Genomic DNA, 18,032 nt, shown 5'->3' with positions numbered 1-18,032 from the left:
AGCAGGGCCCGATGACGCCTGCTTAGACGCGGTAGAGGTTAGTCGCTGCGCGGAAGCGAGTATCGATGAAAACGCGTGAACGAAGATCCGAAGGCTCTGATAAGCAGATATGGGTCGCGAAGCAGCCAATTCGGGCAGCCGCTCTCCTTGGACGTCGAGCTTCTCGCACTCTGTCCTTGCACGCGCAAAGATGAGATCTCTCGGTGGGAGGGCGGAAGTGGAGAACGAAAAAAAAAAAGCGAGCTGGAGTCGAGGACCAACCCAGTCCCTGTTACTTCACCCAAGGAGACTATTATCCAATCGTGTGACGGAGTTTTCTGGCAGGTGTCTCCTTGAAAAGATCGGCGGTTTCTTCGGGTGACCTGCCAAGACCCACAGTTGCTCGCGTGATCCTAACACCTGCGGACCGAAGGAGCGCAGGAGGACCAACAGACATGAAGTCCGTACTATTCTGTTTACTTGGGATTGCGCTGGTGGGGACTGGTAAGTGATTGTTGTTCGCCAATCGCGCTTGAAAAAAGAAAACGAGTACAATTAATTCGTCATAATTACAGTTGTTGGTTATGAATTTTTTAACGCGTTTACCGACGTCATCATATATGCTGTAGCTGTTGTAGCCCAGCTGCAATTTGTAATTGTAACGGTTATATCATACCTCAAAGTTAAAGCGAAGAGGAGAGACTGGTGAGAGCGAGAAATTCGACCACCTTTTCAAACCTCGCACGTTCAGTTCGGAGAGTGGTCGTTTAAAAAAAAAAAGTGACGGCAGAACGTTTTCCGCTTGCGTAGTTATAACTGTGGTTACACGAAACATTCAAGGGACTCACAGATGGTGCCAACCAAAGACAGAAAGGGACGACCTCGTAGCCTTAAGCTTTGCATACAAAACTATCCTCGGGCAAGCCTGATTGCATCGATGGTGCAACTTTGCAGTGCCCTGCTTAGTTTTTCAGGTGCCGAACATACGAGGTTTACAAGGAGCACCAACAGTCATGTGAATATGATAAAAAATTGGAGCACAGAGTGTGATCGCGTAGACTACAGTCTTCAAATAGGCTTGTCAGTCAAACGATAGTCCACTTAAGGGGTATGTGTAGCGTCCATAACTGATAATCGTACTGGCACGTACTCTTGGTGACTGAAGTATACTTGTTGCTCTCGTCCTGTAATGTATGCATTCAAGAAAGAGAGAGAACACGTGATGTATGAACTGAACATAGCGTAGCAAGATTAACCATTCTGTTGTTTTCTTGACACTGGGCGTTTGATGGTGACGAGAGAATAATATAACAAGGTATGAATTTTATAAAACCATTATCAAAGAAGGAAAATAGAGGGAAAAGAAAGGCAAGAAGGTTAACCAGCCTATAGGCAGCCGGTTTGCTACCCAAATATATTAATAACATATGCCCTCACTAACACGGGGACAACACTTGCAGAACGACTGTAATTTTTCCGTTCACTGTAGACACTGGAGCAGTTGGAGCTGGTCAAGGTCGGGATTAGGGTGCAGACAGTAATCTTCTGTGAGAGGATGGTTTTTGGCTGTTAATTCATAGCTGTCCAGAGCTCGTTGTGCACTGAAAGCAAGACGCAAATTTGCATCATGAGCGATTCAATGGAAATGGTGAAAAACGTTTAGAGAGACGACGTGACAGATGTTGAGAAAGATTTCGTAGTGTGCTGTGACGTGAGAGTGAAAACGAATTCAAGAGAAAGGAATTCGTACTGATCCCGTAACATCATTCTTCTTAAGTTTTGACATTTGTTAGTCACCTATTTGTTCAACAATGCCTTTAACTACGTCTTCACTTGACCAGAAGGTATTTCGTCGAGCTCTCGACCACTGAGGAAAGAAGGAAGTGCATAGTGGGTGCAGTAATAATTGCTCAGTACCTCAACGGCAGTTTGTGCTAAAAGAACCGTCAAAGATGAAATTACCATCCATTCAGCTTTAGCACAAGTCTTCCGGAAAACCCGTACGGTTTCTTAGAAAGAAAGCTTCTTGCATGTCGTGAAATTTCCCTTGTTCCGCGGTTCAAACTCGGTACCAGCGTCATGCTGGAGCAGTGACTGAAGCATTTGCTTCTTTGCTTTCCAATCACTCCTAAAAGGCACAAGCGTGCTTCTAGTTTATATACTTTAAAGATATGCAAAGAGTGAAATATATTCCAACATGAAAGCAGCAGAATCGCCAGTTTTTACCATGGTTTAGAAAATCGGGCTGTGTTTTTTCTTTACACGTTCTGAATGGCGCATGGTCACCACAAGGTGTGTTACTAGATCTTACTAAGAATACAAAGAACGGTTAAAATATGAGAAATGTGAAATCGGCAGCTGGTCATCTCCTTTGTCAAATCTTCGTTATTGTTATCACTAGACTACTTTTGGTTGAAACCTCGCGACAATGTGAAATTAGCCGCATTGGTCACTGTAAGCAACGCCCCAATGTACTTAGCTGTTACAAGTGATTTTTCTGTAGTTCGAAATTACTCCGCTTACTCAAGTTATCTTCACGTCGATGAAAAAAGAAACAAGCAAAAAAGAAGACATAAAGAGAGAGAAACGAGAAAAAAGGAAGGCAGGGAGGTTAACCAGATGCTAGTATCCGGTATGCTACCCTACACTGGGGTTGGGGAATAGGAGGTTGAAAGAGAAAGAGAGAGTTAAAAATAAATAAGAGAAAAAACACCGACACACACGCACGCACAAAATCAGTCCACTCAGAGGTGTTCCGATAGGCCAGTAGTTCGCAAAAAGCCCAGTAGCGTTTGCACGGCTTTCTTCTGTGACGATGAGTCATGACGATGGCGCAGTATACTTTCTTCTGACAGCGGCTGGTCATCTAACCTGTTTAGTGTATCAGAAAGGTGTTGTCTTTCTAGGTTGTATTCCGGGCAGTCACATATGATATGTCGAATTGTTTCTTCATCTCGGCAGTGTGCACAGTCCGCGGTGTCGGCACCCTATGCGGAACGCGTACGCACGGGTAAACGCGACTCCCAACCATAGTCTGCACAGAGCAGTAGCGTCACCTTGTCGAATTTTTGTTGGAAGCTGTAAGCTTAACGTTGGATCAAGGGATCGTAATCTTGCTTGCGTAAAGAGAGGCTCATTCCAAAGAGCCATGGAGCGTTGGCGAGCAAGCTTGCGGAGCCTCCTAGCAGCGTCTGTCCTTGAGAGAGGTATTGACTGGTTGTTGTCTTCTGTATGGGCTGAACGGGCAGCTTGATCAGCTCGGTCGTTACCGATAATTCCATAGTGGCTGGGCAACCACTGAAATATAACATTGTGCCCTTTCTCTGTTATATGATGTAGCATTTCTGCTGTTTCAAAGACCAACTGCTCGTGTGGACCACGGCGTAGATTTGACAGAAGTGACTGCAGTGCCGCCTTGCAGTCGCAGAAAATTGTCCATCGTTGCGTGCTTTGGTTGTTAGTGAAACGCAGCGCAGCGCGAAGCGCTGCAAGCTCTGCTGCCGTTGTTGTGGTTGCATGAGCTGTCCTGAATTTGATGGTTGTGGCGTGCGTTGGAATAACGACCGCCGCAGTTGAGCTGTTTGGCAGGACGGGCCTTGGTGTAGACGTGGGTACAGTCTTGGTACTTCTCGTACAGCAGAAGTAAGGCGAGCTGCTTGAGGGCTGGTATTGAGAAATCTCGTTTTTTCTGGATGACTGGTATTGTCAGGTTGATGACTGGCTGTTTGAGGCACCATTGAGGAATTGAAGGTCTCGCCGCGGGCGTAAAACCAGTTGGTAGGGAGTCACCATGTGTAGTTATTGTTCGACAAAAAGAAGTATGATGTCTATACGCTGGTAGAGAGGCTAGGTGGTGATGGGGTGTCCGGCCCACATGCCTTATGTGTGTCCTCGAAGCTTCAATTTCAATATGGGTCTGCAAGAGGTGGTCTTTGGCTAAAGCTATAGTCGCCACCGTTGAGGCACCCTGAGGCAGACCTAGACATATTCGAAGCGCCTGTGTCGCCCCGCCGCGGTGGTCTAGTGGCTAAGGTACTCGGCTGCTGACCCGCAGGTCGCGGGTTCTATTCCCGGCTGCGGCGGCTGCATTTCCGATGGAGGCGGAAATGTTGTAGGCCCGTGTACTCAGATTTGGGTGCACGTTAAAGAACCCCAGGTGGTCAAAATTTCCGGAGTCCTCCACTACGGCGTCTCTCATAATCAAATGGTGGTTTTGGGACGTTAAACCCCACAAATCAATCAATCAATCGAAGCGCCTGTGCCCGAACGCTTTGTATCATGCGTCGACTTGTTTTGCTGGCGTTTGATAATGCAGTCAGACTGTATCGTAAAAAGCTAAGGAAAAGCACCCTGTACAGTCGTAACATAGCATTAGGCTGCATTCCCCAAGTCTTTCCAGCGAGAAACTTGAAAAGACGACATATGCCTGTCAATCGCTTTTTCAAATACGACACATGAGGGCATGATATGTCTCTGTCGACTATGACATCCAGAAATATGTGATATCGACGATATGGTATATTTTGACCGTTAATTGACACTCTGTAATTCGACATAGGTTTGCACGTAAATGCCAGAAGAGCGCACTTTCCGGAGGAAATTTCCAGGCCTCGATTGCGGAGATACAAAGCAGTGGCAGTAGCAGCTCTCTGTATTCTCGCTCGCAACTGCAGGCGAATTACTACAGATGTCCAGATGCAGATGTCATTAGCGTATGTTGATAGATAAATAGTGTTTAGTAGGTGCATATGGAGAGCGATTAGTGTTATATTGAATAGCACGGGGCTCAGTACACCACCCTGAGGGACGCCACGACAACTGAAATGCGCAGACGTATTCCCGGCCTCCGTACTAACAAAAAAGGATCGCATTTGAAGATAACCGCGTATCCACTTAAACATTCGGCCACCCACTCCAATCTCTTCTAGTGCGGTAAGGACGGCTTCATGTGTAACGTTATCATAGGCTCCTTTGACGTCAAGGAACAGAGAGGCGCAAAGACGCTTATGGCCTGTCTCGTGTTCAACGTACGTGATTAGGTCGATGACGTTATCGATCGATGATCGACCACGTCGAAAGCCAGCCATGGCATTTGGGTAGATCTCATGATACTCCAAGTACCACTCGAGTCGGCCGAGAATCATTCTGTTCACCACTTTACCCACGCAACTAGCCAATGCGATCGGGCGATAGAAGGAGAGTTCCAATGGTGATTTCCCAGGTTTCAGTAATGGTACTAGACGACTAGTTTTCCAACTTAAGGGGACAGTGCCCTCTAGCCAACAATCATTATATAGCTGAAGTACAGCTATTCTCGCGAGCTCACCCAGATGACACAGGGCTGTGTAGGAGATTCCGTCAGGTCCTGGTGCGGAGGTACGTTTGCATGAAGCGAGTGCTGCCTTGAGCTCCTGAATGGTGAACGGGAAGTCCATACAGTAATCACGTGGCAGCGGACAACTGCTCGAAAGTAGTGAGCTGCTAAGTGCTGTAGTTTGCCCTGATAGTCCGGCGCAGAACTCTTCAGCAACATCCACATCTGGTCGATTTTGGTAAAGGGCTAAGGCCTTGAATGGTGACTTCTGAATGGGGGATGACCGCAAACCTCTTACCGTCCTCCATATCTGCGATAAAGGCTTACGAGGGTCGAGTGACTCGCAGAAAGTAATCCAGCGTTGGAATTCTAGCTTGTCCAACCGACGTTCGATCTTCTTCTGCATACGTCTAGCAGTCCATAAAACTTCTATGTCCTTCATGCGCCGGTACCTTTTTTCAGCTCGTCGTCGCAAGGCTCGAAGCCACTCCAACTCTATGTCGATGTCCATGATTCTTACAGGGCATGGGATCGTACACACAGTCCCTTTTACAGCGTTCTTGATGGCCTCTTGTAAATCGGATATGTGTTTTTGGCATTGGTCTTTCATACGAGACTGAAATTTTTTCCAGTCCTCTCTTTTAACCATGTCGTGCACTTTAAGAGGCGACAATCCTCTGACCTTGACGTATGTTGGAATGTGATCACTCCTATGCGTTTCTATATCCGTGAACCATTCAGTAAGTTTCACTAGGCTTCACGAAACAAAAGCCAAGTCGAGACAGCTACTGTATGTGGAGCCACGTAAAAATGTAGGACTGCAATCGTTCAGTAACCAAAGTTTGTTGTTGGAGGCAAAAGACACCAATTTTCTTCCCTTCATGTTGGTATGAGAGAGAGACAGAGAGACAGAGAGAGATAATTTATTCTATAGGGTATAGCTGCAGCATTTTGAACACGCGGGAAAGGCGCCAAGATTTTGTAAATGTAGGAAAAGTGTGAGAACATTTGAAAGCAACTTCATTGAGAGGCTCTGCGTAGCTATTTCAGAGTGAGGAAGACTAGCGCTACTTAATTATTTGATTTATTTATTTACAAGAAACCTTACAGGCCCAGTCGGCCATTGATACAATGACAAGTGAAATACAATAGAAATAGCTCGAACATACATATAAAGCAACTGTACAGTGAAAAAGAACACGGTGAACAAGATGAACAACACATCGTGAACAAGCAGAACAACAAAATAAATCGAGGCAGATTAAGTAAAAAGTGCATTCAAACGATCACGAAGTATCCTGTGATCGCTTATCAAAATAATTTCATTAAGAAGATCATTCCAGTATGATATGCCACGAGGTAAAGCGGATAATAAGAAAACAGTAGCTTCACAAAAACTTCGCTTGAAAATTGAGTAATTATGTATTCTGGAGAATGCGCGTGGGGGCGTTTCGAGCAGTAACATGCAAGGCTTATTGGAATGGACATACTTACGAATCAGACAAAGCAAAGCAATGTTGCGACGGATATCTAGGTGCTGCATAGAAACATTGCCTTTATTCTGTGTCATGCTGGGGCACCAATTCAAATTTTGAGTGATATACCGGGCAGCCCTATTCTGCATGCGTTCAAGCATGGGTATTAGATATTATGGGTGGGGTGACCATATATCATATGCAAATTCTAGTTGAAAGCATACAAATGTCAGCTTAGCTAACTTACGAACGTCACTAGTTGACGTTTGCAAGTGGCGTTTCGAAAAACCCAAGTCTTTTCAATGCAATAGCGCAAATATTGTTAATGTGCAAAAACCAAGAAAGGTTAGTAGGGAGGCTCACGCCAAGGTTCTTGGTAGATTACAAGGTCATGTTATTTAAGCTGCATACAATGAGGGAACTAGTGCGCTTGCGTGAGAACGATGCAGTTTTACAGTGATAGGTTTCGGAGACATTTTGTATTTGGTGCACTAGTCGGAAATATAGTGAAGGTCATTTTGCAGAGTATTATGATAGGCATTAAAATAATTGCTCTGTAAAGAATGCAATCGTCGGCAAATAGTCATAAGCCGGATGAAATGCTGAAGGGTAAGCCGATAGTAAATCTTAGGAATTGTAGAGGCCCCAGAACACTCACCTGTGGTACACCAGACGTGACCTCTGTAATGGAAGGACCACTGTTAGCAACCGTAAATTGATGACGAAGTGAGAAAAAGTTTCTAAGACAGAAAAGGGTCAATGAGTTTATACCTAAACTAGATAATTAAGAAACGAGCCGATAATGTGTAACGCGATCGAAAGCTTTAGAGAAATCCAGAAAAATCGCATCTGTTTGTGGGCTGTTGTTCATGTTGGAGTGCAGATCAGTGGTGAATTCGGGCAACTGTGTTTTGCGGGAAAAACGTTTACTGAAAATATGCTATTTCTGAAAGAAAAAACTTTTTTTTCGAAATGGGCGTAAATTGACGAGGCAATTACATGTCACCAATGTTATCGATATTGGACGATAGTTTTCAGGGCGACGGTTGTCTCCGGTTTTCAAAATAGGGATGACTTTCGCAATCTTCCAGTCTGTGGGCAATACTCCACATGATAAGGACTGCTTAAAGATATGGTATAGAAGTACACTTTAAATAAGTACTGCGTTTTTTAATAGCTTATAGTAAATATCGTCGATACCACATGCGGATGTTCCTTTAATGTTTGTTAAAGAGATAAGCAATACCGTAAACTGAGATACCCATATGTGCTAATAAAGGGTAATCGTTTTCCCGTCCCACTGAGATATCGGGATGGTCTTCCCCTGTAAAATCAAAAGTAAAAATGTATTGAATGCATTCCGCGTCTGAAGGAGGCTGTTGTCTATTGTGTTGTAACAAAATATCGAAACTGTGATTAGGTGTAATACTTTGCCTTTTTTTTGCGAATTGGAGCTCAGGATAGAAAGTAGGTCCTCAGCGAAATACTTGTCATTAGCAGTGCGTAAGGCATCGGTGTACTTACTAAGGAAAGCTTTCTACTTGCTCCATGAAAACTCACTTGTTCAGTTTTTAGCGTGACAGCAGAGACAATTGTTCTTATTACGAAGTTGTCGCACGTTTTGTTCAACCATGGTTCAACAAAAAGCTAGCAGTTTCTGTTTGCTTAAAACTTAGTGTGCATTAATAGAGCGTTGGGAAAAAGCTGGCAGAAGTAAGTCATTTAAGAAATCATCTAGCTTGGTGTTAATGGCGACGTAGTTAGCTCTGTTGTAATCACGAATCTTGCTGTAATCGCTAATAATATCAACATCATCAGTAACAGTCGGTAAAGAGAGAAAAAAAATATAGAAGTTTATTTTGAAAAAGTTGTTCCGAGCAATGAGAGAAAAAAAGAAATCCTCATTGCCTAGAATTTGTTCTCTCCGCCAGCCGTTGCGCAGGTTGTGAGTTTGGGCAAAGGATGCAGTGACGCCGAAGCCGAGAAGTGCAACCTGGAGTTCCTCACGTTCGGTTTCAGCTCCAAGCTGCCGGACACCGCTTCAAAGCTCGCCGACTACTGCAAGTGAGTGACGTCGTAGAAACTCGTTTGTTCTCGCTCTCTCCTTTGCTCTGTTTTGTCTTCATTTCCGTTATTCCAAAAGAGTGAACTCACCCGTTGTTTATTGTTGTAAGAACTGCTGTTCAAAGGGAGTTGTCAGACCACAAAAAAAAAAAAAAGATGGCATAGTCATGGACTGTCCGACTGCGCGTTTAACAGAGTAAGAAGAACAAAGAAATAATCAGTTCTGAATGACAGGGTGTGGTGTGATAACTATAACCTCTGCGCACAGAAAGCTGACCACGACATGAAATGATTTGTAGCAAGACCGCTTACTGCATCGACAAAATCAACGAATTGGTCGCCTTTTTTATTGTTGTGCGTGATGCTATCTGCTAGCATACTGGGGGATGGTCAAATATTAGACAGAGCAATAAAAGTATTCATGCTTGATTGCTGTTCAGTTAAGGTAGCCCAATGTCTTTGATCATGTCGACACACACCACCAGAAACATGTCTTGACCTGTTTATCCTTGCGGATGGCCTTCCCGCTGTCTCAGGCTTACAAGGTGGACACACAAATCTCTCTATACATTTTACTGTACGACGAATTTATTGTGTGTCTTTCACTACATAACCGCAATGGTCATCTCACCTGTTTGAATTTCTTTTCCTAAAACTTGGCACCAGCAACTTTTTCAATAATACTGTTTTGTCGCTACCCCATACACTCTAAAGAAAAAAAAAAGAGAAGTGTATGGGGCTCGCTTCAGGGAGTCCTGACTTGTCACTTATATGACTGTCTTTAGAGAGGCACGCTAACTCTCTTGCGAGTCATATGCGAGTCATATGAAGACAGTAAATGATTTCCACAATGTGTAGTACCAGGTAACTGTAGTATCGGGTAAGCGGCGATAGTGGAAGGAAAGGCACGTGCTGTATAGATCACAAGCGTCGTGGGAAAGAAATACGCCACAAATGGGAGGAACTCTCTTCAGATTGCGTTCAATTTTTCAACGAGCAACGAACGTACAAAAGGTGTATGCAGTCTTCCCACAACCACGTGATCTCCTTGCAGGAAGCGGACGAAAGCTCTGCAGTGCGCGTTGAACTACACCGACAAGTGCCTGATCGGCGTCTACCGAGGCACCGCCTTCACCGCCATCAACACCATGCGAGAGGAGAACGACCGCCGGTGCAACACATCGCACGTCGAGCACACTGGTGAGTGCGAGAGAGTGCTATAACATTCATTGCGCAGCTTAATGCACGGTGAAGCCGCTAGGTGGAACTATAGGGGCTTTTAGCTTGAACCTATACTTCTTTAGGTTACCGTCCCTTTTTACAGGATACTGGGTTGAATTTGAGCATGCGCGGGTCTTTACAGAACGTAAACCTTTACGTAACGTAAACTGACTTTTTTACTAGTAAAAGAAAAAAACCCTTCATAGTATAAAGACTGTTAATGTGTGTCACAGTGGTTTCACCAATTTGCCCTCATTCGGGATAGGAGGTAAGCTACGAGCACTGAAGTGAGGGGAGGGGGTGCTGACACGGACTTTGGGGGAGGGGGGTGATCGCTTTTACCACCCACCTCTGGATCCGCCACTGCTCTCAGCCTTCATCTATGGTAGTATTGAGAGATAGTTTTGTTCGGGGCCAATGGAAGAAGCATACCCGTGAATACAGGTCCTAATGAACAGGGGAAAAAAGAATTTTGAGGGACACTTGAGATTGACCTTCAAATGTAAAATGTGACAGCGTAGTCGGCCCCCATTCGCGTCCCATTCTGAATTGCTAGACTCGTGTCACTTCACGGTGGACATCAAAGCCGTGCCGCAAAGAAACGAACAACAACGTGCCCAAAAACTGGCCCTCTTCAACCGCCCTAGAATGCCTACCGCAAGTACAGTTGCAAAGTGCCAGCAACAATCTATTTTTTTTTCTTTTCGGAGTTATCGAAGTGCCGACTTCACGTCTGTAAGGCAACACGTGCACATCTGCACTGCATCTCGAATTTTCGCTGACGGACAACGATGATTTCTAGCTCACAAGCGATGACGCCCACGCTAACGCCGGCATTTTGGCGAAAGGAGGTCCTTTAACGAGCACTGACACAAAATTTAATCATTTTCCACTTGTCACTCCATAAATCGAATGTATGTGACCTTTATTCGAGGCATTGCCTGCTGCTGGCGGTGAGGTGCGGAAGAGGTAGAGGAATGAAGAGTGAGTAGTAGTTTCATGTCACAGCTTCGCACGGGTCAGGTGACCTCTGCTACACCACTCGAAACAGGTCACTTCGACACGGGTGTGGAGCATCCTAAAAAAACGGTGTCGTAGTGCTTGGGAATGACTTAATTATTCACTGCGAAGGAGCGGCTTCGCAGCGGCTTGTCAACACGAACCAGACGTCACGGAAAGACATGCAGCTAGCGAAATACAAGCACCAGTTGCGTAATTTACTGTCAGTCGCAGGCAGTTCACGCGAAAAATGATGAGTGAATTGTTGTCCAGCTACTCCGACATGGATATCTGCAATTTAAGCTGTGTGCGTGGCGCAGATTCCGCAAACCCAGTCAACCTTTTTGACTCACAGGTATAATTTTCACTGCGCTGTCACTGCTTTGCAGATGCTGGTTGACGAACACTTTAAAATAAAAGTACAGTAATATACGTGTTCTCTGGCTCCGTCGGGTGGAGATAGGATTGATAGTGCATACTATGGAAATGAAAAACAATAAATGTCCCTTTTTGGATGCTTCCAAACTGTGTCAGTGCTCCCTTAACGTTATCATGTTTAGAATATATGTGAGATGGAGATGTCCTTATCCAGATACATTTTTTTAGGGGCGAAGCTCCTCAGTGTGGAGCCATGTCACCTTTCCGTCGGCGTGACACCGTATGGATATCCATATAAATATTCATATTCATATAGACATATGGATATTCATATAGACATATGGATATTCATATAGACATATGGGTATCTGTATTTTATTTTTCATTTTATTCAAGTGCAAAAAAAGTACACTTCGGAAAGAGGGGACAAAAGGAATTCACGCCTGGCCTCCCAGTCCTCCCAACAGAAGTCCTCCCAACAGAAACAACAGTTTGCACATAAACAATGACAAAAAAACTAAAGCAACATAAAAAATTACAGAAAAGAAGTAGTATTTCACGAACAACTTTAAATATATATAAAAAGATGGAATAAGACTTTACAAGTGAATATATAATAAAACGTATCATTGTTGACACCTAACACAACGAACGCAAATAGCAGGCGATATGCAGTGAATGAAATAAAATAAATTGACTAAGAAAGAAGTAGTTGAATTATTGGGCACTGAATTATTTTTTCTGATTTGTGATTTCTTAGTTCTTCCATACCTTTGTTGTTCTTTAAGAGTGTTGTAATCTGGTGGTGCAACGTTTGGAAACTGTAGTTTGTGCGTATCCTGTTATTCCTGCAGCTAGCATGTCGGAATGCATATGGCGGATATGTTTGAGGGTCGTGTAAAGTTGGACCTCTCAACACCATATGCGCATTGTGAATAATAAACAAACATGTATATACTGTACACACATTTTTTCACGTCTTTGCATGATCGAGTGGGTAATGTACGGATGTTATTGATCCCCCGGAGCTTCGCCCACTCGTCGTCAATCACTTCATGAATATGTCATTTTTTTTTTACACGGGGTGAGATGCCGTGGTCATCTAACAGTTTGTAATGGCGACCCACCGTGGTGGACTAGTGGCTAAGGTGCTCGGCCGCTGACCCGCAGGTTGCGGGATCGAATCCCGGCTGCGGCGGCTGCATTTCCGATGGAGGCAGAAATGGTGTAGGCCCATGTGCTCAGATTTGGGTGCACGTAGAGGACCCCAGGTGGTCGAAATTTCCGGAGTCCTCCACTACGGCATCTCTCTTAATCATATGGTGGTTTTAGGACGTTAAACCCCACATATCAATCAATGAATCAGTTTGTAATGGTGTCTCCTATCACCAGAAAGATCGAATTTCAGAGATAAAACAGTTTAGCAAAGAAAGTTTTTCCCTATAGCGTGCAGTTTAGCCACAACTCTTATACGCGCCAATAACAGGAGCACTATATAAATTTAAGCAAGTATCTTAGGTAGGAGGCAATGCATATCCCGGGGTGCAATCACTGAACAATTCTTTTACTTTTCTACAAAATTTTCGGCCGCCATTAGCTGTCTGCGACTGGTCGAAGTGGTGCTTCGACCTATAGAATTGTTACGCGATTTCACTTTCGCTTCACTTTCTCTCTCGGTGGAGATTCAATACGTTTGCATGAGTCAAAACAATAGTTTTGAATGTATACATAGCCTCGTAGACTGTGCAGCGAGTTCAAGAGACCGAGATTTTTTTTTTCTTTCTTCACCGCAGAATTCCTTCAGCACTCCAAGTGCCTGAACAAGGCCGGTGACCCAATTCACAAGTGCATCGTGAACTTCAAGAAGGAGTTCTACACCACCGCCGTCAATGCCGAGAGGAAGGACCGCATCCGTTACGGGTGCTGGTGAGTAGGCTTTTGTTTGACACTGTTATCAAGCGCCGAGCTGGGTTGGCTTCGAAGACAAAAAAAAAAAAGAATTAACATGAATGCGAATAGTATGCGTATTTCTGAGTTCACACCAACCATCTCTCTCGTCTTATCTCTTTTTCTTTTGTATTACACCAACCGCCTCCTCTATACGTTGCAGGGCAGAAAACCTTACGTGCCTTAAGGCGAATAACCACCCTGGCTAGCTCTCGCGAAAGAGTCTACAGATAACTTCATTTTCATTAGTTTTCTTGGCGAAATATTTTATTATTGTACCTATACGTCACAGGCATTAGGTACTGCACGGCGTTTCAAAGGAAAGAAAATCAGGTGGAGCGGGTTACCACCGTAAGCAGAGCATTTATGATGTAAAATTAAACATTATGATGTAAAATGTAAAATGATGTAATTTTAAACAACATATTTTTTCGCAGTAATTAGGTATTTGTTTGGAATGACATACACTTCAATTACGCTGCCTTAGTTTTATTAGGTTCGGCCTTCGCCTGGTGACCTCCCTTACGGAAAAAACACAAAAAGCGATGGGAGAACCAACACACCAAGCAACAGGGACATACACACGTCTTTTCATAAAAATATTGGATTCTTTGAATTTAGGTTTACACACCGTCAATATATTTACGCATCTTTTAACCCAACGCAGCCATCCGGCATGCACAGTACTATACACTGTTAAAGAGAACAATACAATGAGCACCGTTGATATTACGAGCCCTCTAACAGGAAGTGGATCAGTGAACACTACTGATGCACGGCACTAGTCGTTCAAAGGAAGTCAAATCTGTCAATTAGTGGTAGTCCTACGCGAATTCAAGTGACCTTGCGTTTGGAAGAGAGTGGAATCGAAACATAACGTGCACTCAAGTGTTCCCTTTAACAGTGAATCCGTCTGTGCATACTGAAAAACAAAATTGAATTGAATTGAACTCTATTTATTGCTTAGACCAATATAGTTATTCATACTTCACGTGGTAGTTCGACGTCAGAACACCCGACGACAAAACCAACGCCTTCAATCGCCCCGAGTCCAATGACAAGTTTCCCGTCTCACTGCCAGGCCACGTGACGTCTTTCATCTGAGTCGTAGATTACGCGGCTATGGCGACAGTATCGTGGACACATTTGTCCCCTGCAGTGGACGGAACACAGCAGTCGCAACACGGTCATCAGTGGTCACTGAGCCGGAACGAAAGTAACCCTCGCGCCCTGATAACGGTGGCGGTCATGAGGTCAGGAAGGTCATTTGTTACGCGTTTCCGTCGTCTTCGTTCGCGGACAGCTTACTTGTCACATCGGACAGCGAATTGCGTAAACTCGGCGGAGAAAGGTACGCCCTGTTGGTTCCCCGGCCTGCTTACAGTGCACCTTTCCTGTAGAGCAGGAGTTTCCTGCTGCTTAACTTTTACTGTGGTTGTTCAGGTATACCTGCAAGCATTGCTTTATTGGGTGTAACGCCGTAACACTTATGTAATTCGAATTTCATCAGTGAACAGTAATCTAACTGTGTCCCCTGAGTCACCTTGTGGTGCGACGCGATGAATGAGTGGTTGCAGTGCTCGACTGCTCAACCGAAGGTCGCGGGTTCGATTCCGGCAGTGGCGGTCACGTGTCGGTGGAGGCAGAATGGGGGAGGCCCGTGTACCACGCGACATGAGTGCTCGTTGAAAGAACACCACATGTTCAAAATTTCCGGAGCCCTCCGCCCCGCCGTCTCGAATAATCATATCGTCGTTTTGGGACGTACATTCCCAGATAGTGTTCATTAAGTCACCTCGTGACATGCTTATATTCTTGAACGAAAGTCATCAACTTATCAATGAGTTTAGTAGGAGAAATGTAGCATTAATTTAGTTAGGAATAAGAAAGTCAGGCAAAAAATAAGTGACAAAGTAAATAAGCCAGTGTAGTGGTAAAGCAAGGGAGAGTTAAAATGCAGCAAGTGAAGTGAACTAATTAGGCACAGAGGCCCTCCGAAAGATCCCGAGTTACTGTCTCGTGTATTCTTATGGCAGCGTGGCCTGGGAATGTTCAACGGCCCCTGTACATCCAAGCAAAGCTTCAACCTGCTGCATCTGTCAATACACTGCATCTGTCAATACAATCTGCCGCATCTGTCATACAATCAATCAACGAGTAAATACGAATAAATTAAGTAAAATATGCGTTAGTAAGTAGGCAGGATCAATCAAGTAAAGTATAAGCCTGGTTGGCGCCATTGGTGGCGGGGGGTTATCAAGGGGGGGGGGGCGTAGCCCCTCACAATTATTCCCTGCCTCTCCTCCCTATCCCCCAAATCAAATATAGTCAAAAGATAACGCATAACTCATCCTAGTTCCTTCACCCCTAAAAAAACTCACTTGGGTGCCCCCCCCCTTTTTTCCTCCCCGCCCCGAGTGAATAAATCCTTGTGCCGCCCATGTGTAGTCAGGCGGATAAAAAAAATCTACGCAGGTCAGTGATTAAGTAAGGTAAGGTAACTTATTGATAAATTATATACGTATGAACTAATTAACTGAGTCAATACACAACCCAAAACAGGGCGCCTTCGTAGCATTTAAACCTTGTTTCTCTTCACGCACTCTCTGCACAGCGACTACACGAAGATGTTCCATTGCCGCGAAAAGAACCTGCGCGACAAGTGCAACGACCCCCAGGCCATCCTGTTTGCCCGCAACGCCGGAGAGCACATCCTGGGAAACGCCCTGAAGATCTTCTGCGGAGGCTTCACCACCGAGTCCAAGTTCTGCAAGGCGCTGCCAAAGCTTCCCAGGCTGCCCGCCAACACCAAGGTCCCCAAGAGCGTCATGGTGCTGCTCAAGACTTTCGCCACGCTATAATGGGCCATCCAAGAAAACGCATGTCACACGTCCGCCATTACATCATCATTGTGCCTTCTTTGCTTGTGGACAGATATAAAGCCCACAGGAAAACAAAGAGCCTTGCTTTCAGTAAAAACGTATCTATAGAATAGAAAGTCGTGTGGGCCTGTTGATAGTCACTCTTTGATGCATACCTAAACTGCTCTGAAGTGATTTGACGAATTTCAGGTTCTTGGAGTTGCATGAACTCCAGGGATGAAAGTAGTTAGCCATAATAAACTATGGCCGCAGTTACGCCGAACAAGTAGTGTACTATGAGTGCGATATTTTTTTTAGAAGTTTGAATCTTATACAGAGTGTCCAAGCTTGGACGGATGTTACCGGATGTATGATTGTCATCACCGAATGTTATCAGTGAATCGCTCAAATGTTCCTTTTATCTTTGTGATTCGTTGATTCTCGGGGAAATTGAAGATGTCGAACGTAATTGTGCCGAATTTGTAGCCACTAATATGGGCTCCTAATGCGCAGTGCAATGTAAATGCGACTTCCACACCATACTTAGCGTATCCCGACGCATTCGTTGTATAGTGACCCATTTTTCGGACTTCCTCCGATGTATTTCGCAGTAATCGATAGAGTTCGTGTATCGCAAGTAGCCCCGTACTGAGTGATCACTCCATCGCGGCTGTATTCATCCGTACAAGCTGTCGAGCTAGTTTGATTGGATGTAGTTAGAATCATGGAATGATTATGAGCAGCAGATATATGTGTCTCGCCTTGACTTCAATCGCTTACGCCGTGTTACGCGATGACTGACTTCTCTCCTTACAACTCCTCGCCTGATCACTTTCCTCGCTGCGGTGATGCGGTCAAGGCTTCTTCCTTATCCCAATACGGCCGCAGGTTACGAGCACGGTAGATTTGTTTTCCCTCCACCACGTAACTAGGCATGCATCGTGAAGTATTGTGAACAACTGCGAGCGCATCTGCGTTCATCGCTCGAAAGCGTTACTTGTAGTAGTACTACCGCTGTTACTGCTAGTACAACCAATAGTACAGCCGATAGTACAGCCAATAGTGCTGCAGTAGCAGCCAACAGTGCTGCTACTGCTATTGCTGATACGACCCTTTATTTCTCGCCTTCTCTTATAACATCAACTACTACTATTACTATTACTACTACTACTACTACTACTACTACTACTACTACTACTACTACTACTACTACTACTACTACTACTACTACTAGTGCTCTGTCGCGCACTGCTAAGCTCGAAATCACGGGTTTGACTCCCGACCATGGGGGCTCCATTTTGATGGGCCAAAACGTAAGCGCGGCCGTGTATTTAGATTAGTGCGCAAGTTAAAATAAGTGCAGGTATACAAACATAATGCAAACATAATGCACGTAAGTGTGTAAAAGTCAATAAATTGGTATTACAAGTGCTACCACTGTGACCACTATATTGCGACTGTTGCGTCTGATGCTATCGCTGAATATACTATCATTGCTGGTGCGGCAGCTGATTATAACAACCACGGCTATTAATCTTTTGGCCACTTTTGGTGAAACAGGCAAGGGTGAAGGAAGGAGTGCACACGGACGAGTACTCTTTGCTTCTTCCTTACTTGTTTCACCGAAAGTGGCTAAAAGATGAATTCGCTCCAGCTAGGATGGCTAGAAGTTTTGAGTTAACACTGCTCTTTTACAGTATACCACTGTTTACACTGGCAACGGATCGTGGCGCTGCCACAGCTACTGCCACATTACTTTCTCCATCCCTCAAGTACGCCGACGACCGCCAAGGA

The 18,032-nt window shown here is 44.7% G+C and overlaps 1 protein-coding gene across 1 annotated transcript; it reads left to right on the top strand.

The window, feature by feature from the left end:
• Nucleotides 1–325: 325 nt before the first annotated feature.
• LOC142765507 (uncharacterized) lies at nt 326–16,375 on the top strand. Its single transcript, XM_075866605.1, has 5 exons — nt 326–483; nt 8,700–8,832; nt 9,887–10,032; nt 13,224–13,356; nt 15,992–16,375. The coding sequence occupies exons 1-5, from the start codon at nt 435–437 to the stop codon at nt 16,236–16,238; spliced, it is 708 nt and encodes a 235-aa protein (XP_075722720.1). The 5' UTR covers nt 326–434; the 3' UTR covers nt 16,239–16,375.
• Nucleotides 16,376–18,032: the final 1,657 nt, after the last annotated feature.

The sequence above is a fragment of the Rhipicephalus microplus genome, chromosome 6 (genome assembly GCF_043290135.1).
Source record: "Rhipicephalus microplus isolate Deutch F79 chromosome 6, USDA_Rmic, whole genome shotgun sequence".
Taxonomy (NCBI): Eukaryota; Metazoa; Arthropoda; class Arachnida; order Ixodida; family Ixodidae; genus Rhipicephalus; species Rhipicephalus microplus.
Note: the sequence above shows the minus strand (reverse complement) of the source record. Positions and strands in the feature narration are given on the sequence as shown.